This window comes from Schistocerca americana, chromosome 4 (assembly GCF_021461395.2).
Source record: "Schistocerca americana isolate TAMUIC-IGC-003095 chromosome 4, iqSchAmer2.1, whole genome shotgun sequence".
Taxonomy (NCBI): domain Eukaryota; kingdom Metazoa; phylum Arthropoda; class Insecta; order Orthoptera; family Acrididae; genus Schistocerca; species Schistocerca americana.
In genome coordinates, this window is record NC_060122.1 from 506934358 (window position 1) to 506955279 (window position 20922).

Below are 20922 nucleotides of genomic sequence, written 5' to 3' on the forward strand. Positions count from 1 at the left end.
ACATAAGAGACTAAGGTGCAATTATTATGAAAACCAAACATAGATGACTTTTCTTGTCCGTTTTTAGTGTTAATAAATCCCCTTGGGACTTGTCTCTTATTCTTCCTCAGGGTACCAACGATGGTCGTCTTCTTTGTAATCAATGTGCTTGCAAGCTCATAACTCGTAAAATAATTGTTGCAAGTTATGTTGTGACCTGTATTCAGGATAGGTTGGCAAAGTCTCTGAACAAGTTCAACTGGTCTGTTGTCCTGTCTGTAAGGGCCTTCAGGCTGTTGCCCAACATACACCTCCATGTTGAATGTGTAAAACATTCTTGCATCTACTGCTGCAAAAATTTTTACTCCATATTTGTTTGGCTTATATGGCATTTACTGTCGGAATCTGCATCTTCCATGGAATGCTTCTAGTTTTTCATCAACTGCCACGTATTCAGAAACTGTATAAGCCTTCTGGAAGTTTTCAACAATTAGACTGAACACCTGTCTTATCACCGCCATGTGATCTGTTTTCTCCCTTTCCATTCTCGTTTGTTTATCGTCGAATCTGAGGCATCGAAGGAGAAAACGAAATCTGTTTATGCCCATTGTGAGATGAAATATTTCAACTCCTGTGCCATCTGTTCGCCACAAATCTTGTAGACTTAGTCGATGGGCATGTATTATACCAGCGTAGTACAATAATCCCAATAAGGCCTTTATTTCAGCTTTATTAGTTTGTTGTCCATCTCTTTCCCTTGAAAAGTTTCCCTGGATACTTTGAATGTACCTATCAGTGCAGTCAACGAGTATGTGTACAATGTTTTCATCAAAAAACAGTTCCCAGCACTGTAGAGGATTTGTAGCACTTTTCGCAGCACCTTTCACATCTGGTAAATGAGTTATAATGTTATGACAATGTGTGCAGGAATTCTTTGGCAGAGCACGTGAGTTCCATACTGTTCCGTCTTTACCGACAAACATATCGCTGTCAGCACCACAATCACTGTCTTCTGGTTCATCACTCGACGTTTTCTGTTCGGTGTCGGAATCACTTTTCCAATCTGGGTCTTGGATATCTTCAAAGTTGATTTCTCCATCCTCAAAATCATCAGCGTCACTTTCAGCCTATACTTCTTCAATCAAGTTCCTAATTCCCTCTTCCTGTGCCTTGTAAGAATAAGCCATGATGCAGTTACAACACTTACAACACACTAAAATAAGGTACAAAGCACGAAAAAATCTGTTCCACCACTAAATTAAGCAGATACCGCAAATATGCGCGCGCGTGAATAATCTTGGCGGAGCTAACAATAAGCTGACACCAGTACACGCGGTTGGCCTGTGAGACCCTAGACCTCTTTGTTGTGAGCTAACCGGAAGTGCTATTGTTGAAATACCATATACACCATACCAAACGACTGCTATTACACTCACTTAAGTGTACTGAGAAGATAGCTTCTTGGAAACAACTTTCAGGCATTACATTAATGTGAAAATATTCTCCTTGGTCTGACAGACCACCTGCGTGTACTGACGGGTTAAGTGATTTAAGTTGCTTCACTACTCCGAGGACATTTACTTCTACGTTTCTCATGTTGGGAGCTGTTCTCGATTCGAATTCTGGAATATTTACTTCGTCTTCTTTCGTGAAGGCATTTCGGAAGGCTGTGTTTAGGAACTCTGCTATGGCAGCACTGTCTTCGATAGTATCTCCATTGCTATCGCGCAGAGAGGGCATTGATTACTTCTTGCCGCTAACATACGACCAGAATCTCTTTGGATTTTCTGCCAGGTTTCGAGACAGTTTCGTTGTGGAAACTGTTATAAGCATCTCGCATTGAAGTCCACGCTAAATTCTGAGCTTCTGTAAAAGATCGCCAATTTTGGGGATTTCACGACTGTTTAAATTTGGCTGCCATTGTGTGCTGCCTCGTAAGATAATAAGGGGATATTTTCCGCTCTGGTTCTATTCAACTCGTGCTGGACGCAGCTAAACATAACCAGCTTTCTTTTTTTCCTTTCTTGTTGTTCCACCACCTTCACCTCATATGGGCGGGAGTTGGGCTATTAGCGGTACATTTCTCGACTCTTCAGCCAAGCGAATTAAAAAAAAAAAAAAAAAAAAAAAAACAGTGCGAAACAGAAACAAATCCGCTTTCCTCGTGTAGCCGTAGTCGCCCATCGGTGCTGCCAACTGCCGCTTATCCGAGGGCTCTGGAGACAACCCGAGTGAGACCGAAGCTTCTCCTCTTTTTACCCCGAGATACAAGTGTCAAAATTCAAAAAGTATATAGCGCGTTAACGTTGCCTAGCTTGCTCCTGGTCGGTGGGGATATGACGCTGCAAACCGTAAAAACATTGACGGAACGTATGAGGGAGCGCAATATGCAGTTGATTTCAAGTAGTAAGCTTGACATAACCGTGATTTCAGTAGCTGAACGATTTTTGTTGTTGTGATTGTTAAGAACATCGATACCACTGAAAAACTTCGGAATGGAGGCAGTACAGCGCCTACCTATGCTGAGTTTTGCTCGAAAAACGAGCCCAGAACCTACTTCATTTGGTCCTAAACTGAAACAGGTAATTTTTGCCATAGTGCGTTTCGTAGCTGCAGCTAGATTTTTGTATTGAATTTAAGAACAAATTCCATGTTCACGTGATTTCGTCTAGGGGTCTGAGAACTGATATTTACTCTTGTGGGTTAACATGAAGTCGTGTGCACTTTGCAGCTGATGACAAAACCAAAAAGTTATAATAATCAAGTGCAATAAGGAAAACAATAATTTACGTAAATAAAAAAAGAGCAGTGTATTCCAGTCTCAGCAAAACCATCAATAAATGTTTACGTTTTGAAGAAGAAACTAAACGCCAGCAATAAACTAGTAAAAACGATTACACAGTTTCGTAGTTGTTTGGTTAGTTTTATGTTCCATGGGTCATTTGCACGATAAATCGTAATGATGTGAAACGAGAACATTTTATATTCACACGACATACACCTTCACAATCAGGAAAAACACAAGGGGAAAACAGAATAATTGGGACCTGTTACCTTTGGACAGTGGTGACAAAGTGAATCTCTCTTGCATAAATTTTACATGGTAATATGATACCTGACATTTCTCCAGAAAATTGCACTACTTAACACATTGCTGTTTACATTGAACATAGATGTGCTCACTATTGTATTGTGTCTTTATTGATCCTCCCAGTTGTTCAATGTATAGAAGTGTACAACATAATATAGGGCAAGTCACTCAGATAATATAACAACATATAGACACAACATTGTTTTATGTAGTGTACATTACACTGAAGATATATCACCTTGTCTCCATAATGTAAGAATACCCTAAGTTGGAGTTACTTTGGGTCTTTGTGGGTAACTTTGGCCCACTGGTAGGAAAAAAGTTTTAACTTTCTTTCCTGCTAAAAATTACGTAATTAGTATGGAATAAATGCATTCACAAGATTGTGAGTTCCATGAAGTAATATTGCATTGCCAAGACGGGACTCAATGTTCATTATTAATATATGAACAGCCATTACATTCCATAAACTTATGCCTAGTGGGCTCACATAATTTAAACTAAAAACACAGTGTGTGTAGTTTTGCATTATGTCAGCATTATGTTTAATAAAGTGAACTGTCATTTATCTGAAATACAATTTAGATAATATGCTTAACACTTCTGTAAAACAGTGCACATTCTTACGAAATATAGGGTTACTTTAGTCTGGGCCAAAGTAACCTCAAAATGAAGATAAAGTGGTGCTAGGATCTGATTGTGATTGTGAAAGTTTCTCTGCTGTACAAGATGATATCCAGCACCACAAAATGTTGAAAGGTAAACTAGCAGCTAGGCAAAATTATCCAGTTCTCTACAACAAAGAAGAATATTCTGGAAGTGGTACTAAGATGAGTGAAAGCTGCTGAAGTGATGTGTATGGGGAAGACCAAGTACTACTGGAAATGGCCACAGCAAAAAGGCAAACTGTTCTATTCCTGGGAGGGTTCGATAATAATCATCATTGCAACATGAGTAACAAAATGCGTCTATTTTTTTAATACGACGACTTCAGAACTTTGTGTAATGAGACTCACATCCCTACTGTTCAGTATCCCTAACATATGACATATTCTCTTTGCAAATAGTAACCATAATGTACCATGTAACATCTAAATGAATTACACAATTGGTGAAATATTCTGTACTTGTACATTGAATGTATCAATTTCAGAATAAAGTTCAACATTTCCTGTTCTTCCTTTCAAAATGTAGTGTTTGATTTGCTCCTCATGCTGCTGAATGTGTATATTACCACTTTTTCATGAAAAAATGACTGAATGGGTCAAAGCACCCTTGAGTTTGGGTAACATTGACCCACTTGTTTTATGGTACCATAGCAACAGATATAATAGCCTATGTTTCATTTAACAGCTTTTCTAATTGATGATACAAGTCTTTGACAATGCTAGAAAAATGTATTTGAAATGTTCTCTCTGCCTCTATCCCTTGTTTTCTTACCACATATAAAAAGACTGGTAAAATTGGGCCAAAGTAACCCCAGTTTCAGGAAAAAAGCTTCCTAACAAAAGTACCTTTTGGCAAGAACAAGGGTGTGGCATTGCATATAATTTATGCGTACTCAACACAAACGAAACCCAAGCAGAAAGACACTGAAATTGTGCAAGTTCCAGTACATGGCTACAGATGCAGTTGATACTATTGAAGTGAACTTACTGTTGAAAAAAAAAGTTTGTTGGTTCTTTTTACAGACAGGATACATCCTAGATGTCAGATCAATTCTGTGATGAACATTATTTTTACTTTGTCTTAGCACTGTAGGATATAACAACATGTAAACATTTGTGTACATGTCACCAACACAAGTCTGAGATATTTTATTAAATAGCAGTAATACAGAATATTTTTAAAATAAGTCTGTGAAAGAAGCTGTTGAATTGTGCTATGGGAACTGATTTCAAGTCAGTAGTACTTTTTGAGAATCAGTAGAGCTAATCAGTTTAAACTGTCATAAGTTCTGTGTAGGTAATTGAAACATGGTGATTTAAAAAAAAACTTATGTGATATAGATTAAGTCTAATAACTGGAAAAGAAACAAATCCTCACCTCAGATTGTGATTTTTCATCTTAATCTGTTATAAATCCGATGTTACTGTATTATGCAATATTTTTCCTCCCTGAAAGTTTGAATTTTGCTTCAACCAGACCCCAGTGTAGATTACTTTATATTCTTTTACTTCATATGCCCTCTCAATGTGATTTTTATGATTTCCATTTTTGTGGAATTCAAACATCAAATAATGAGGTGCGGAAGGTATTTTAAACAATGAACCACTGAAGTGAGAATAACTTGTGTAACTTTTGAAATGTTAGACTGTCAGTTACTGTAAAGAAATAATTGTTCTTATTGAATAGGAATTACTAGCCAGTTAAAAAATAATTTTATTAGATAGATAAAAAAATCTATTCACCAAGCGGTGGCAGAACACACACATAAAAGAAGATTGTAATTAGCCAATCTTTCGGAGCAAGTGGCTCCTCCTTCAGGCAGAAGGCTTGAAAGGGAAGAAGGAAAAGGTCTGGAAAGGTCTATGAAAAGGAGTAGATTTCAGAAAAGTTACCCAGAACTGTAGGTCAGGGGAGACATATCGCTTGGTAAGTCTCCTAGACCTCTCTAGTCCTTTCCCTTCACCCCTCTCCCTTCCCTTTCAACCCTTCTGCCTGAAAAAGGCGCCACTGGCTCTGAAAGCTTGGCTAACTATAACATTCTTTTATGTGTGTGTTCTGCTGCTGCTTGGTGAGTAGATGTTTTATCTATCCAATTAAATTATTTTGTGAAAAATTGATTGTTTTTGGTGTTATATTAACCAATTAAAAAGGATGACTTTCAAATTTGTGTCAGCCAACATTCAAAAGCGAAAGTATTAAAGGATTTGGATACATTTTACTAAACCTGAGCATATATCAGACAACAGTAATATAGTGTAACTTCGAAGTAAGCCTGTGGAATTTTCTGTTTGTTTTCACTATAATTTATTCTCTCACATTTTTCTACATCACACTGTCTTTTGCATTGTCACATCAACAAACTCAGAATTACATTGTTCTCACAAAACACAAAAACATGTCCGGTCACATCAGAGGCATGCCTACTACTACTTCACTCTGTGGCAAGAACAAAATTCCAAAGGGTTTACAAATTTTCTTCACAAGCACATTTTTGTTAATGTATATTATTATTTTGTAAATGAATCCAGAAATAAAGATAATAAATAGCACCAAATCGCATTATTAATAATAGAAATTTTAAGTGTGCTAAATATCTCATAATTTCAAATGTTTCTTAAAAAAAATAATTTTAACTGTACATTCAGAGCTAGTACATTTTGATTGTAACAAAGAAAATAAAGTAATTTTGTTTTATAGATTTTAGCTTGTGCAAATCATATGATTTTTTTTTTTTTTTTTTTTGTAGAAAAGCAGCTTAGATAATATTAACCTGTTCCGAATTCCAAAGTTAGGGCATCGACTACTTCTGTTGAGGAAAAGTAATGCTAGAGGGTCGTGTCCCTTTACAATATCCCTGCCACAAAATTTGGAAACAATATGTTTACAATATTTTGTGACAGACTATATGGTTTGCCAAATGGTGTACAAAATGATGCTAAAAGATAGAATACAGATGTGTAGAAATATCTTATACATAACATATTACAGAAAACATAAGAAAAACGTCTACTATATAAGTTATAATTTGTACATATATCAGGACATGGTATTCAGATTTTCAGATCTGTGGAACATACTGTCACAAGACAAATGATACAAACTCAATACTACAATATTACAACACTAAACTATAGAAATAAGTGCAGAGACAATGTAAATTACTAGAATTACAAATTGCAAGTTTACATCTGTAAAGTCACACCTCCAAAATCTCCAAAAGAGAAGAGATAAAAAGTAAGAACCCTTGTGTATGAGGAATGAGCTGACTCAAAAAAACTCATGACGATGGGTACAGACCAGGAGAATATACTCAGTTATGAGGAGGAATACAACACTAAATCAGAGTGTTTAAAAATATGTTGACTCATGAAAGGGCAAAACAATGAAAAAATATTAGGGTCTAAGCTTACAATGTGTGGACTGAATCCAAACCACACTGAGTACGCGCCAGCAAAAAATGCTTTGACACAACAGAATGAATAAAGTTCACAATCATATATCAATAAGTTCAATCACATGTAAAGAGTAATTATAGGAAGCATGTAGCCCCAATCAATAGCTGCACACTCTCCTTGAGTGCACACACACAGACGCAATGACCAGGGGTACCCAAAACACTGTTAAGCATGAGTTTACCCCAACTCAAGTTCCAATATTGTAGCACTCACGATAAATACAGGTAATCAGAGTAAATGCAGGTAATCAGAGTCATAAATAGCTTTGAGTGATGACATAATCGAGTATCTTGATGACCAAAATCAGTGTATGAAATAAGACATGTATACGTCTTGTTATACTGTCTACACTAGTAAATGTCTTCCACACTATTTGCTAATTGTTCATAGGAACTAACCTAAACAGGTAGCGGCCTAAAAGATTCATTTACAGTTGTTAAAAGAAAATACATACTGATTTCAAGTTACATAATGTATTGGAAAGTTAGTCCCCCTACTTGAAAAAGCATACATTTATGTGGAATAACACTGTCCACACCAGTGACGATTTTTCTAAACAAATAGTTCTGTGAATTTTTCTATAGGATAACCTCTTGGCTAACAATTTACAATCTCAGTCACAACACTGATGTAGCTGACAGATGCTTGAGTACATTATCCAGTGCCTGTTGTCTCTTGTATGTTGACTGGACTAGCAAGGGTACATCCATACAGTAGTGTGGGAATGGATCCATCCACTTCTTCCCTAGATTTCTTATCACACGCTCCAATGATTAGGTTACTTCCTGTTTACATTCTCATCAAATCCTGCAACATTGTTTTGTGTAGTAAATATACTGTTCAATACCTTCCTCACATCACCTGGCATATGCTCTCCCTATTTATGTTGCAAAAGCAAGTATATAGGATTTGCGTCAGATAGGATTAAAAAGTATTCACAAATGAAACTTTAATAAACAGAGCCAAATGCAATGAAAAAAAGAACTATTTAAGTGATAAAGCACAAATCTATTACAAAACACAATTATATAGTTGTATCAATCTGCGGACATAATGTACAAGGTGGAGAAAAATTGTGTCACAAAATTTTAACCCTGGATAGCTGATGCCAGTAGGAACCAAAATTACTAATGTTGTGTAGGTCGACAACCCACCATTTTTAAACTACGGGAACTTTGTGCCACATGCTCTGAATGGCTGTGGGATTGCTCTGTTGCCGTTCGTCTGTTGTGGGCAGCACTATGGTTGTCATACAGTAAGCGTGGAGGCACACTATTCATTTGAAGAACAAGATAGGGTTTTTGTTTATGGACTAGCCTGCAGTAATGTACATGGAACTCGACAGTTGTATGAGGAGCGGTACCCAGCAAGATGCCACCCACATCCACAAATGTTCACAGCAGTTCACCAGCAACTTGGTAAAACAGGCTCGTTAGCGGGATAGCATGGTGATGCTGTAAGACCTTGAACATAACGGGATGCTGCATTTGAAGAGACTGTTCTCGTGCACTTCAAGGAAGCACCTACAATAAGTGCTCGAGCGGTTGGACATGACATGGGGGTCACTCATCAGTTAGTCTGGGAGGTTTGGAGGGATGACAGCCAGCATCCATTTAGTTTCCACCCTGTCCAAGACTTAAATCCTGTGGTGGACTATAAACATAGGCTAGGGCTTTACCAATGGTTACTGCAACATGTCGCACGAGATCCCAACTTCCCCTCCATTGTGTTCTTTGCTGATGAGTGCACCTTCCAATGGGGTGGCCTTTACAACAATTGAAACGTTCATTACTGGGCAAGGGGAAATTCTCACGTCACATACGTCTATAGACACCAGGAACAATTTTCTCTCAACATTTGGGGAGGCATTGTGGGTGATCATCTGATTGGGGCGGTCCGTCTACCTCCTCGACTTACCGGGGAAATTTACCTTCACTTTTTGGAACAAACTCTACCCAGCCTGCTGGAAGATGTTCCCTGGACATATGGCTTTGCATGTGGTTGCAGCATGATGGGGCACCCTCACGCAACAGTTGTGCTGTGCGCGGATATTTAAAGGAACTCTTCGACAGCCGGGTAATTGGCAGAGGTGCTCATAGGATATGGCTCCTGCGATCACCAGACCTCACGTCACCAGACTTTTTTCTGTGAGGATTCTTCGAGTTTCTAGTTCACCCAGCCGGATGCGAATAACATCAGGGCAATGCCAGAAATCTTTGAATGAGTTTGGCAAAACACCTTTCGATGTTACCAAGCTTGTGTCACATCAGTGGGTCTCCAGTTTGAGCACCTGCTTTAAGTAAACAATGTCCTAGCTGCAAAAAAGGACCTTTTCGGGGCCGACGCAGTTTGTAAAAGACTTTCTTACTTGAACTAACAGCTGTTTGTTGGTTTGTTCCTGGGTATGTCTTATCATGAAACTACAATAGATGCGTTGGGACTCTGGTGGATTCGCCCCCAGGCCCGTAGAGTGGAAGACTGGCGTGATATCACCGAGTGTTCGGGCCATCTTGGGTACATCGCAATCTCCGGCAGGCAAAGCATTCGCAATTGTGTGTCGTCCCGAGCATCTGGCAACATGGCAATCCCACGGCCAATTGGAGCGCGTGGCGCCAAGTTTCCGTAGTTTAAAAATGGTGTGTTGTCGACTTACACAACATTGGTAATTTTGGTTCCTAGTGGCATCAGCTATCCACGGTTAAAATTTCGCTATCCAGGGTTAAAATTTCGTGACACAATTTTTTCCACCTTGTATATTTTCTTCCAAGCAACGGCCTTGCCGCAGTGGATACACTGGTTCACGTGAGATCACCGAAGTTAAGCACTGTTGGGCGTGGCCGGCACTTGGATGGGTGACCATCCAGGCCTCCGTGCGCTGTTGCCATTTTTCGGGGTGCACTCAGCCTCGTGATGCCAATTGAGGAGCTACTTGACCAAATATTAGTGGGTCTGGTCAAAGAAAACCATCATAGCGACCGGGAGAGCGATGTGCTGACCACACGCCCCTCCTATCCGCATCCTCAACTGAGGATGATACGGCGGTCGGATGGTCCAGATGGGCCACTTGTGGCCTGAAGACAAAGTGCTTCATATTTTCTTCTAGACTAGGGATCACTAAGCATCCATGTTCAAAGGTTTTGTCTTCGATACTAAAAGTTAAAAGTACCTGAAATTTACCAATTTGCTCTGCTTACCTGTAGCTCCTATTATCTTTACACCTACAATGGGCATTTCCACAAAATTCTTACTATACCTAATCTTGTTTCTAAATTGTTCAGATTTACCACAAATCGGGCTTCCTGTATCAATCAAAAAGTTCTCTTCCCACTGATAAATTTTATTCTCAAGGTAAGGACACCCAAAATGTGAATCATCATCTCTGATAGACACTTATGCAAAACATCACTTTCAATTTCGTCAAATGCTACATCCACACTGTCATTACTGGGTTTCATCAGCTTTACTGGTATCATCACATTACTTTGGTTACTCATGTTGTCAGTCAAAGATTGAACATAATGAATGGATTCCATGACACAATTAACATCACTTGTTACAGAAGGAATACAAAACACATTTCTGTGAAAATTACACTTCCTGCTTAGATTTTCTTTCTTACAATATCACATAGTTCACTCACCTTACCTGTATTGTCTCCATCATTCACAAATAACTCTGAAATTTCATTATTTTTAAACTCCTCAAATACCTGATACTCATCATCATATTCCTCCAAAATTACTTAATCAACAACATAACTAACAATACAAGTTTCATCTCCATCAGAGTCACTTACCTCACCTTCTTTCATTTGAAATAAGCCACCAGTCTCAGACTTACTAACCTCATTTACTTGCCAGCTCCCATTCACATCTACATCAAAAATATCATGTAGTTCAGATCCAATACAGTCATCACCTGATTTACATACATCAATAACACAGTTTTCCGACCAAGAGAACAAATCATTAGTACATACTACATCAAAATTCTCACTACTCTCACAGTCTTTTTGGTGATTAGCACCTACATTACCATAACTGAATATAGTATCCCAAAACTTTTGATTAAAACATAAATGAGAAATCTGATATTCCTTCTGTTCAATTTTAGATACATGTGCCATATCATTAACACTGTTATTATTGTCTAATTGTAAATGTAACTTGGGGATCCTATGCTTGTTGTTTTCCTCACCCCAAAGCTGTGGATCTTCATTGAGGTGAACTGCCGTTTCCCAGGTAGTTACTTCAATGATTGTTTCTTCTATTAAAATGTCCATAGTTATCCCCATTATTTGTATCCTGCTGATGTTCAAATTTCTCTCTCTGTTGGCACTTTGATCCTGATAGAACTTACCATTAGGCCTATCTCTGTTTCTGTAATTATTTCCATTGTGATTTCTTTCATTCCAATTACTATGGTACATATTTCTTTTCTTTTAAGTTGGTTCTTACAAAATTCTTTCACAGTACTGTCCCTATTCCTATAATTAGAATCATTCAAAAATTCACTTTTAATTCTCCCCTGTTCAGCTTCTGACCAAAATTTATTTAAAAAACTTTTTTTGAAACTTTTATATGTTTCCCACTGACTTAAATTTAAATTGACCCATGATAGAGTGTTACCTTCAAGACATCTTTTAACAAATTTAACTTTTTGGTTGTCATTTATGCCTGACACAAAACTATATAGTGGTCCAGAAAATCCAATGTATGTAAATTGTTTGATGGAAAACTTTTGATTGGAGTGTTGGACCATGCAATACCATTGTTTGCATATAGACTTTGGTTCACACATGAACTACTGAAATTTTTTGATCTAAAACAGTTGTTGCATATTGTTTTCAACATTAAATTTTTTTTGTTTTAAACTGGCAGTGTTTTGTTCCATTTTTCCACTATGGCCTTTTGTTCAACTCTGATGTCATTAACATTCTTTGATTGTCTTGCCGATTCAACCACCACCTCATTTTCCAAAACAACAAATTTATTTTCTAAAACATCAACATTTTCATTCACACTTTTAACCCATTTTTTAGCTCTGAAACTGGATTGCCAAGTTGGTCCATTCGATCTTGTATCCTGTTCATTTTAATATTGTTTTCTGTTTTCAGGTCATTTAAATCTCCTTGTAGTGAAGAAAATTTGCTATTGTTATCTGTTTTTATTTCAGTTAACTGATCATTAACTGCACTAAATTTGCTTTTGTTATCTGTCTTCATTTCCTTGAGATTTGCCAAAATTAACTGCAAAATATCACTTTTTACTGTTTCTTTGCTGACTATGATTTCATGTGGCTCAGACGTGTCCTGACTGAATCCAACAGCTTTCACTTCTACCTTAATCCTACCCTTGTCTCTATTCATTTTGTTAACAAGCACACGAGCCCACAAACAAATTAACTTCACAAGTAGTTTGTACTTATCTTTCCTTTTTGATGCCCTGGTTGTAGTTTTAAAGTCTTCTTTCATTCGATCTGGTCCTTCATTGTTGTTAGTACATTGTCACTGTTGATATGACTTGCCTTGTTGGGCACCCCTTGGTCTTCTTTCTGCATGTTATCGGAAATTCATTTATACATAGTCTGCAAATGACTCAAATCACTCTCCCTTCTTTTGCAACAGACAAAACTTCATTATTAGCCAATTGATCCCAGTCCGTCCCCCACTTGTAATCTCCCCCTCCCTCAAAATTTGTTGATGTTGTCACTACTGTTTTTGATGGTAAAGTCACTTTTTTCAAAAATACGAGAGGAGTAAGATTTAAAATAAACTTTTTACTTATCTTCTTTTCTCGTAGTTGGCTCCTGTACTTCATGTCAAGGGAATGATTTTTGAAGCTGAAATTTTCCTATTTTTAGGATCTCATGGTCCCAATTGACATAATTAACTTCAAAGTAAGCCTGTATAATTTTGTTTATTTTCACTGTAATTTATTATCTCACATTTTTCTATATCACACTGTCTTTTGAACTTTCACATTAACAAACCCAAAATTACATTGTTCTTCCAAAATACAATAACATGTCCAGTCACACCAGAGGCATGCCCACTACTACTTCACTCTGCGTTGATAACAATATTCCAAAGGGTTTACAAATTTTTTTGACAAATGAATTTCTATTAATTTATATTATTATTTTAGAAATGAATCCAGAAATAAAGATAATAAATAGCACCAAATTGGGTAATTAATAATAATGTGCTAAATATCTTATGATTTCAAATGTTTCTAAAAAAAATAATTTTAACTGTGCATTCAGAGCTAGTACATATCAATTGTAACAAAGAAAATAAAATATTTCTTTTTAGAGATTTTAGCTTGAAATATAACACATCTTGTGCAAAATCATATGATTTTTTAAGAAAAACAGCTGAGATAATATTAACCTGTTCAAAATTAAAATATCAGTTCTGCTGTTGACTACTTCTGTTGAGAAAAAGTAATGCTAGAGGAGGGTGTCCATTTACAATAGGGTATACTAAATATGTGATAAAACCATCTCTTTTGACCAGTAGTGTCGCTATTCACACTAAATTGTAGCTATGGTGGCAGACTAATCTGTACCTTAGTCTGAAGTCTAGGTATTTTGGAGGGTGACAAATTCATTGTGAGTTGGTGGAGCCAACAAGTGTTGTAGAATAAACATTGTACACTGTAGTGTAGACCAGGTCTAGGTTAGGTTGGAAGGTGAGCCAATGAATGTATCACAAAAAGACCTGTTTTACATAAAGGTTGCACCGCTGGAGTGATCTGTAGGATAGACTGAGATTCAGATTAGAATGGAAGATGACAGTCTGTTTGGGAGCTGCAAAACCAACGAGTGTCATGACAGTCCTTTTATATGGTTGCTGTATTAATCTCCCTTATTGAAACCTCTGTAATCTGACCTTTACAAGTTCTGATTAAGCTTCAAGGCATCAACATTACATCATTGCCATTCAAAAAGTCCATATTCCTTCTGAGCTGGTGATATACAATGTAGTCAGAAACAGTCTGAAAAGCTTTTAAGGGTTTTGCAGAGTTGTGCTGCGAAATAATTGTTAAGAAAAAAGTTTGATACATTGTGTCATTTCAGAGTTAATTAGCATTGAAGTTAGCCAATCAGGCCATTGTGCAGATGAATTCAAGCAGCCTGCCAGGGACACTGTCACCAAACTTGTTCTTTGTTTGGTTTCCTGAAACCTAACAAGAGCATGGTACAAAAATTGGATATGGGACTGTAGTATGGATCGAACCCATGTCAAAGGCTAAGTGGTCTAGTGTGCTATCGTCTACACTATCAGAACAGCTGATACTAATTGTATATGATGTTGTTGTTGTTGTGGTCTTCAGTCCTGAGACTGGTTTGATGCAGCTCTCCATGCTACTCTATCCTGTGCAAGCTTTTTCATCTCCCAGTACCTACTGCAACCTACATCCTTCTGAATCTGCTTAGTGTATTCATCTCTTGGTCTCCCTCTACGATTTTTACCCTCCATGCTGCCCTCCAATAATAAATTGGTGATCCCTTGATGCCTCAGAACATGTCCTACCAACCGATCCCTTCTTCTGGTCAAGTTGTACCACAAACTTCTCTTCTCCCCAATCCTATTCAATACTTCCTCATTAGTTACGTGATCTACCCATCTAATCTTCAGCATTCTTCTGTAGCACCACATTTCGAAAGCTTCTATTCTCTTCTTGTCCAAACTATTTATCGTCCATGTTTCACTTCCATACATGGCTACACTCCATACAAATACTTTCAGAAATGACTTCCTGACACTTAAATCTATACTCGATGTTAACAAATTTCTCTTCTTCAGAAACACTTTCCTTGCCATTGCCAGTCTACATTTTATATCCTTTCTACTTCGACCATCATCAGTTATTTTGTTCCCCAAATAGCAAAACTCCTTTACTACTTTAAGTGTCTCATTTCCTAATCTAATTCCCTCAGCATCACCCGACTTAATTCGACTACATTCCATTATCCTTGTTTTGCTTTTGTTGATGTTCATCTTATATCCTCCTTTCAAGACACTGTCCATTCCATTCAACTGCTCTTCCAAGTCCTTTGCTGTCCCTGACAGAATTACAATGTCATCGGCGAACCTCAAAGTTTTTATTTCTTCTCCATGAATTTTAATACCTACTCTGAATTTTTCTTTCGTTTCCTTTACTGCTTGCTCAATATACAGATTGAACAACATCGGGGAGAGGCTACAACCCTGTCTTACTCCCTTCCCAACCACTGCTTCCCTTTCATGTCCCTCGACTCTTATAACTGCCATCTGGTTTCTGTACAAATTGTAAATAGCATTTCGCTCCCTGTATTTGTGAAAAGCTTTCTCTAAGTCTACAAATGCTAGAAACGTAGGTTTGCCTTTCCTTAATCTTTCTTCAAAGATAAGTCTTAAGGTCAGTATTGCCTCTGAATTTGCATGCGTGATGGCCTGTTTGGCTAATTTCAGTTAGACACAAACGGTGCAACATATCAAATGTTTTTCTTAACAGTTCTGTCTAAGTACCACCCACTCAGCAACATCCCTGCAAACTTTTCGAACTGTTTGTGGCTGCCCTGTAGATTGATAGTTAAAATATGTTGGCCTGCATGATTTCATAGTTGTCATACTGGTTGATAACCTCAATGGCAAAAAGCTGATGGGTTTTACTGTATTCCTCAATGCATGTGTATGGGTTGGTCCTTCTGTCACTTTTTGGTGTAGCTTTATGAATCTGAAGTTTGTAGGTATACTACAGGCCAAGATAATGCAACAAGATGGAATTTTTGAGGCTAGAAGACAGCAGAAGTCAATACTGCCACTTTTAATTCATCATTGGAAATATTAAGAACTCAAAAATTATCACAAATGTTGGTAGCAGGTACATTACAGTAGAACATACAGTTTGGCTTACAGAATAGGAAAAGATGATGTATTATCAGCATTTACTTGTTGGATATCATGTAGTAGATATCACAAGGATGCTGGATTTGCACTTGGACAGAAAGATTTATGCATGATGTGATAGGTGAAGGACTCTAGAGTATGGCTTTAAGGCAGTTAGTGACCACTAAACTAAACACCATAGGAATGCTAATGTCTAGTCCCACTAAAATCGTGACATAGCCAAATTCAGGTGACCTATACAGATAGGGATTGGGGAGAAGAGAAGTTTGTGGCACAACTTGACCAGAAGAAGGGATCGGTTGGTAGGACATGTTCTGAGGCATCAAGGGATCACCAATTTAGTATTGGAGGGCAGCGTGGAGGGTAAAAATCGTAGAGGGAGACCAAGAGATGAATACAGTAAGCAGATTCAGAAGGATGTAGGTTGCAGTAGGTACTGGGAGATGAAAAAGCTTGCACAGGATAGAGTAGCATGGAGAGCTGCATCAAACCAGTCTCAAGACTGAAGACCACCACACACACACATACAGATAGGGTTTATTGAATCATATGTATGCAGTGCCTTTGATGTTACATTTAGTAGACCATAGTGCCGACACAAGACCACAAGCTACACAGTCTTCACCCTCATGAGATGGCCATCCCCACAGCATGTGGCATGCAACATTTTGAGCCAAAGGAATGTGCATTGTGTTTCCAGATTGTTGAAATGCTGAATTTAGATATTTAGCTTCAGAATTATTCCATGCTTTAACAGTAAGTACTGCAGTACTATAGCTGACAAACAGTAATGGAATTTTAGTCTCTGGTATGCATTAGTTGGCTACATCGACATCTATATATATGTTCTGCAAGACCTGTACAGTGTATTGTAGAGGATAAATTGCACCAGTATTATTTAAACCATTTTCTGTTGCTTTCACGACTAGAATGAGGAAATGATTTTCCTTGGGGCATAACATACCTCAATCTCTCATCATATTCTCATGATCCTGATGTAAGATGTATGCTGAATGGAGATAAACTGTTCTACAATTTTCCTTTACTACCAGTTGTCTTAATTTACCCTACAGAGTTTCATGAGAGCCCTGTTGTTTTATTTTCAAAGATACATATTAAAGTTCCCAGGGCGTCTCAGTTCTACATCTGCATAAATACTCTACAAGCCCTGTTGTATTTGTGACTAGCATTTAGAAAGAATGGTTGTTGGTAAACATTTGTATTAGTTCTAATTTATCAGATTTTCTCGACATTATCATTTTACGAGATGTATGTGGGAGGAAGTGATATGTTGTCCATCTCTCTTTGGAATGTGCCTGTTCGGAATTTTGGTAGTATATTACTCTACGATACACAACACCTCTTGTAGATTTCGCCACTGGAAATTGTTGAGCATATCTGTAATGCTATTGTGCTGACTAAATGACCTTGTGAAGAAACGGGCCACTCTCTGTTGGATCTTCTCTGTCTCTTCCATTAGTTCTATCTGGTGAGGGTCCCAGAGTGTTGAGAAATACTAAGAGAAATTGTTGAATAAGTGTTTTGTGGACCACTTACTTCATGGAAGAGTTACGTTCCCTTATAACTACTTCCTGTACTTTTCCTGCTATTTGTTTTATGTGGTCATTTCATTTAAGGATGCACTGGATGGTTACTCCTAGATATTTTATGGTAGATACTGCTTCCAGCATTCTGTTTTTGATGATTGTGTCATACAGCAGTGGATTTCTTCTCCTTTGTCTGTACAGCATGTTACATTTATTTACATTCAGAAAATAGTGATGGTCTCTTCCAACTTCCTTGAGGTACTCCACATTAGGTTTACATCTGTCAGTTTTGTTCTGTTAAAAGTGACATGTTGAGTTCTCTGTGGAAGGAAGTCTTGAATCTGGTCAAAGATCTGGTCCTGTACTCAGTAAACTCATATTTTCTTTTCTTTTTTTCCCCACTGAATGGTAGTGTGGGATTGTGTCTCAAATGCCTTCCTGAAGTCTAGTAACACAGTGTCAACCTGAGTGCTGACACCTACAGCAGTGTGGATCTTGTGTAGCAACTGAGCAAGACGAGTTTCACAAGGTCTCTGTCTGCAGACATGTTCCATAATTGTACAACAGCTTGACGTCATTGATATAAGCCTATAATTATGTGCACATTTCCAATGTCCCTTCTTGGAAACGGGAAGGACCTGTACTTCTTTCAAGGTCACAAGGTACCCTCTGTTTGTTTCAGTGAACTGTGATAAACTGCTTCTAGCAGGGGAGCAAGTTCTTTCACTTAATCTCTGTAGAATCTTACTGGTATCTCATCTGGTTTGGATGCCTTTCCACTATTACACTTTAGTATGAGCTGTGCTGGTGTGTTAAGTTACTAGCTGCATGTTAATGAATTAATTCAATGTCCCTTGTCATGCCTACTCGATGAGGACTCAAACTCTGGGTAGTATTTCCAGGTTAATCACAAAAGCATGTTGTAAGTGGTTTTGTTCACAGGTGCATCACACCTCCTCTTCCCAGGACTGTCCCAGTTAATCTGAGTCTTCCAGTGCCCTCCTTACTACTAATTTCACATGTTCATCCTTTTTAATGCTGCTTTGAAGTACTACTATTATACATTTAAACAGCTGATGTGCCCCAGAAGTTTTGCACTGGTCTTGTCACCAAATACTGTTAGGATTTTTCTCTTTGTTATGGATATTATCTTCAATTTACCCACATTTAGAGGGACCTGTCATGTGGGGATACTGTCCAAGTTAGTCTACAGTTCAAGTACTATGAAAAGGAAAGTTGCCACTCATCATATAGTGGAGACGGTGAGTTGCAGATAGGCACAACAAAAGGACTGTCACAAATAAAGTTTTCAGCCGGTAAGACCTTTGTCAAAAATCAACAACACACACACATGACTGCAGTCTCAGACAACTGTAGCCACACTGTGAGCAGCAGCACCAGTGCATGATGGGAGTGGTGATGGGGTAGGTGCAAGGAGGAGGTTGGGGTGGGGAGGGGGATAGATGGGTAGGGATGGCAGACAGCGCAGTGCAGCTGGGGAGCACGCAGGGATGAAGTAGAGAGAGAGTAGGGCAGCTATTTGTAGCAGTTGGGAGGTTAGATGGCTGGCAGGGGAGAGGTGGGGAGGGAGGTGGTAGCAGAAAAGAAGAGAAGTAAGAAGACTGGGTGCGATGGTGGAATAAGGGCTGTGTAGTGCTGGAATGGGAACAGGCAGACTGGATGGGTGAGGACAGTGACTAACGAAGGTTGAGGCCAGGAGGGTTACGGGGACGTAGGATATATTGCAGGTAAAGTCCCCACCTGCACACTCAGAAAAGCTGGTGTTGATGGGAAGGATCTATGTGGCAGTGTGCTCAGCAACCAGGTGGTCCACTTTTTTCTTGGCTACATTTTGGCGGTGGCCATTCATGCGGACAGACAGCGTGTTGGTTGTCATGCCCACATAGAATGTAGCACAGTGGTTGCAGCTTAGTGTATAGATCACATGATTGGTTTCAGTGGTAGCCCTGCATTTGATATTGGATAAGTGATGTTTGTGAATGGACTGGAGTAAGTGGTGGTGGGAGGATGTGTGGGACAGGTCTTGCATCTAGGTCTATTACAAGTGTATGACACTTCGGGTAAGGGGTTGGGAACAGAGGGTTGTGTAGGGATGAATGGGTATATTGTGTAGGTTCGGTGGACGGTGGAATACCACTGTTAGAGGAATAGGAAGAATAGTGGGCAGGGCATTTCTCATTTCATGGCAGGATGATAGGTTGTAGAAACCCTGGCAGAGAATGTAATTCAGTTGCTCCAGTTGTGGGTGGTACTGAGTTATGAGGGGAATGCTCCTCTGTGGCCGAACGATGGGGCTTTGGGAGGCGCTGTGATACGGTAAAGATAAGGCATGGGAGATTTGTTTTTGTACGAGGCTGGGAGGATAATGATCATTGTGAAGGCTTCAGTGAGACCCTCAGTATATTTTGAGAGGGACTGCTCATCACTGCAGATGTGATGATGACAGTGGAAGTATGGAAGGGTCTTCTTGGTTTGGAACGGGTGGCAGCTGTCAAAATGGAGATATTGCTGGTGGGTAGTAGGTTTAATATGGATGGAGATACTGATGTAGCCATCTTTGTGGTGGAGGTCAACATCTAGGAAGGTGGCTGGTTCAAATGGCTCTGAGCACTATGGGACTCAACTTCTGAGGTCATCAGTCCCCTAGAACTTAGAACTACTTAAACCTAACTAACCTAAGGACATCACACACATCCATGCCCGAGGCAGGATTCGAAGCTGCGATCGTATCGGTCGAGAGGTTCCAGACTGTAGTGCCTAGAACGCTCGGTCACACTGGCCGGCTAGGAAGGTGGGTCCTAGGGTTGAGTAGGACCAGGTTAAGCAAATGAGGGAGAAGTTGTTGAGGTGGAATGTGGATAGGGTGTCCTCATCCTCGATCCAGATCCCAAAGATGTCATCAGTGAATGTGAACCAGGTGAGGAGTTTAGGATTCTGGGTGCATAGGAAGGATTCCTCTACATGGCCCATGAATAGGTTGGCGTAGGGACTGGAATTGCGGCATCTTTTATATAGAATGGTAGGGTCTGGGTAATAGGCTGAAGGTGTTGGTGTACAAGAGCAGTGATTCTCTCCGGGGGGGGGGGGGGGGGGGGGGCACAGTAATTGGCCACAAAGGGGCGTCCTGGGTGTTTGGGCTCATGGACTTTAAGAAGCATGTAGAAGGTAGGAGTGTGGGAAGTGGTGGGGGTGAGCAGAGAGATGGGCTCCAGGTATGATGTTGATGATTGGTTTGTGGGGCACTCAAACGCGTGGTCATCAGTG

General features: G+C 39.0%; 1 protein-coding gene and 1 pseudogene across 1 annotated transcript in view; both read left to right on the plus strand.

Annotated features, from left to right (window-relative positions):
- Nucleotides 1–2176: 2176 nt before the first annotated feature.
- The window catches only part of LOC124613137 (tyrosine-protein phosphatase non-receptor type 23-like), a 162068-nt gene continuing 143322 nt past the window's right edge, over nt 2177–20922 (plus strand). The window contains exon 1 of the mRNA XM_047141754.1: nt 2177–2561. Within this exon, the coding sequence (XP_046997710.1) occupies nt 2475–2561 (87 nt within the window). The 5' untranslated portion in view covers nt 2177–2474. The remainder of the gene's footprint in view (nt 2562–20922) is intronic.
- On the plus strand, nt 9961–10078 carry LOC124614622 (annotated as a pseudogene).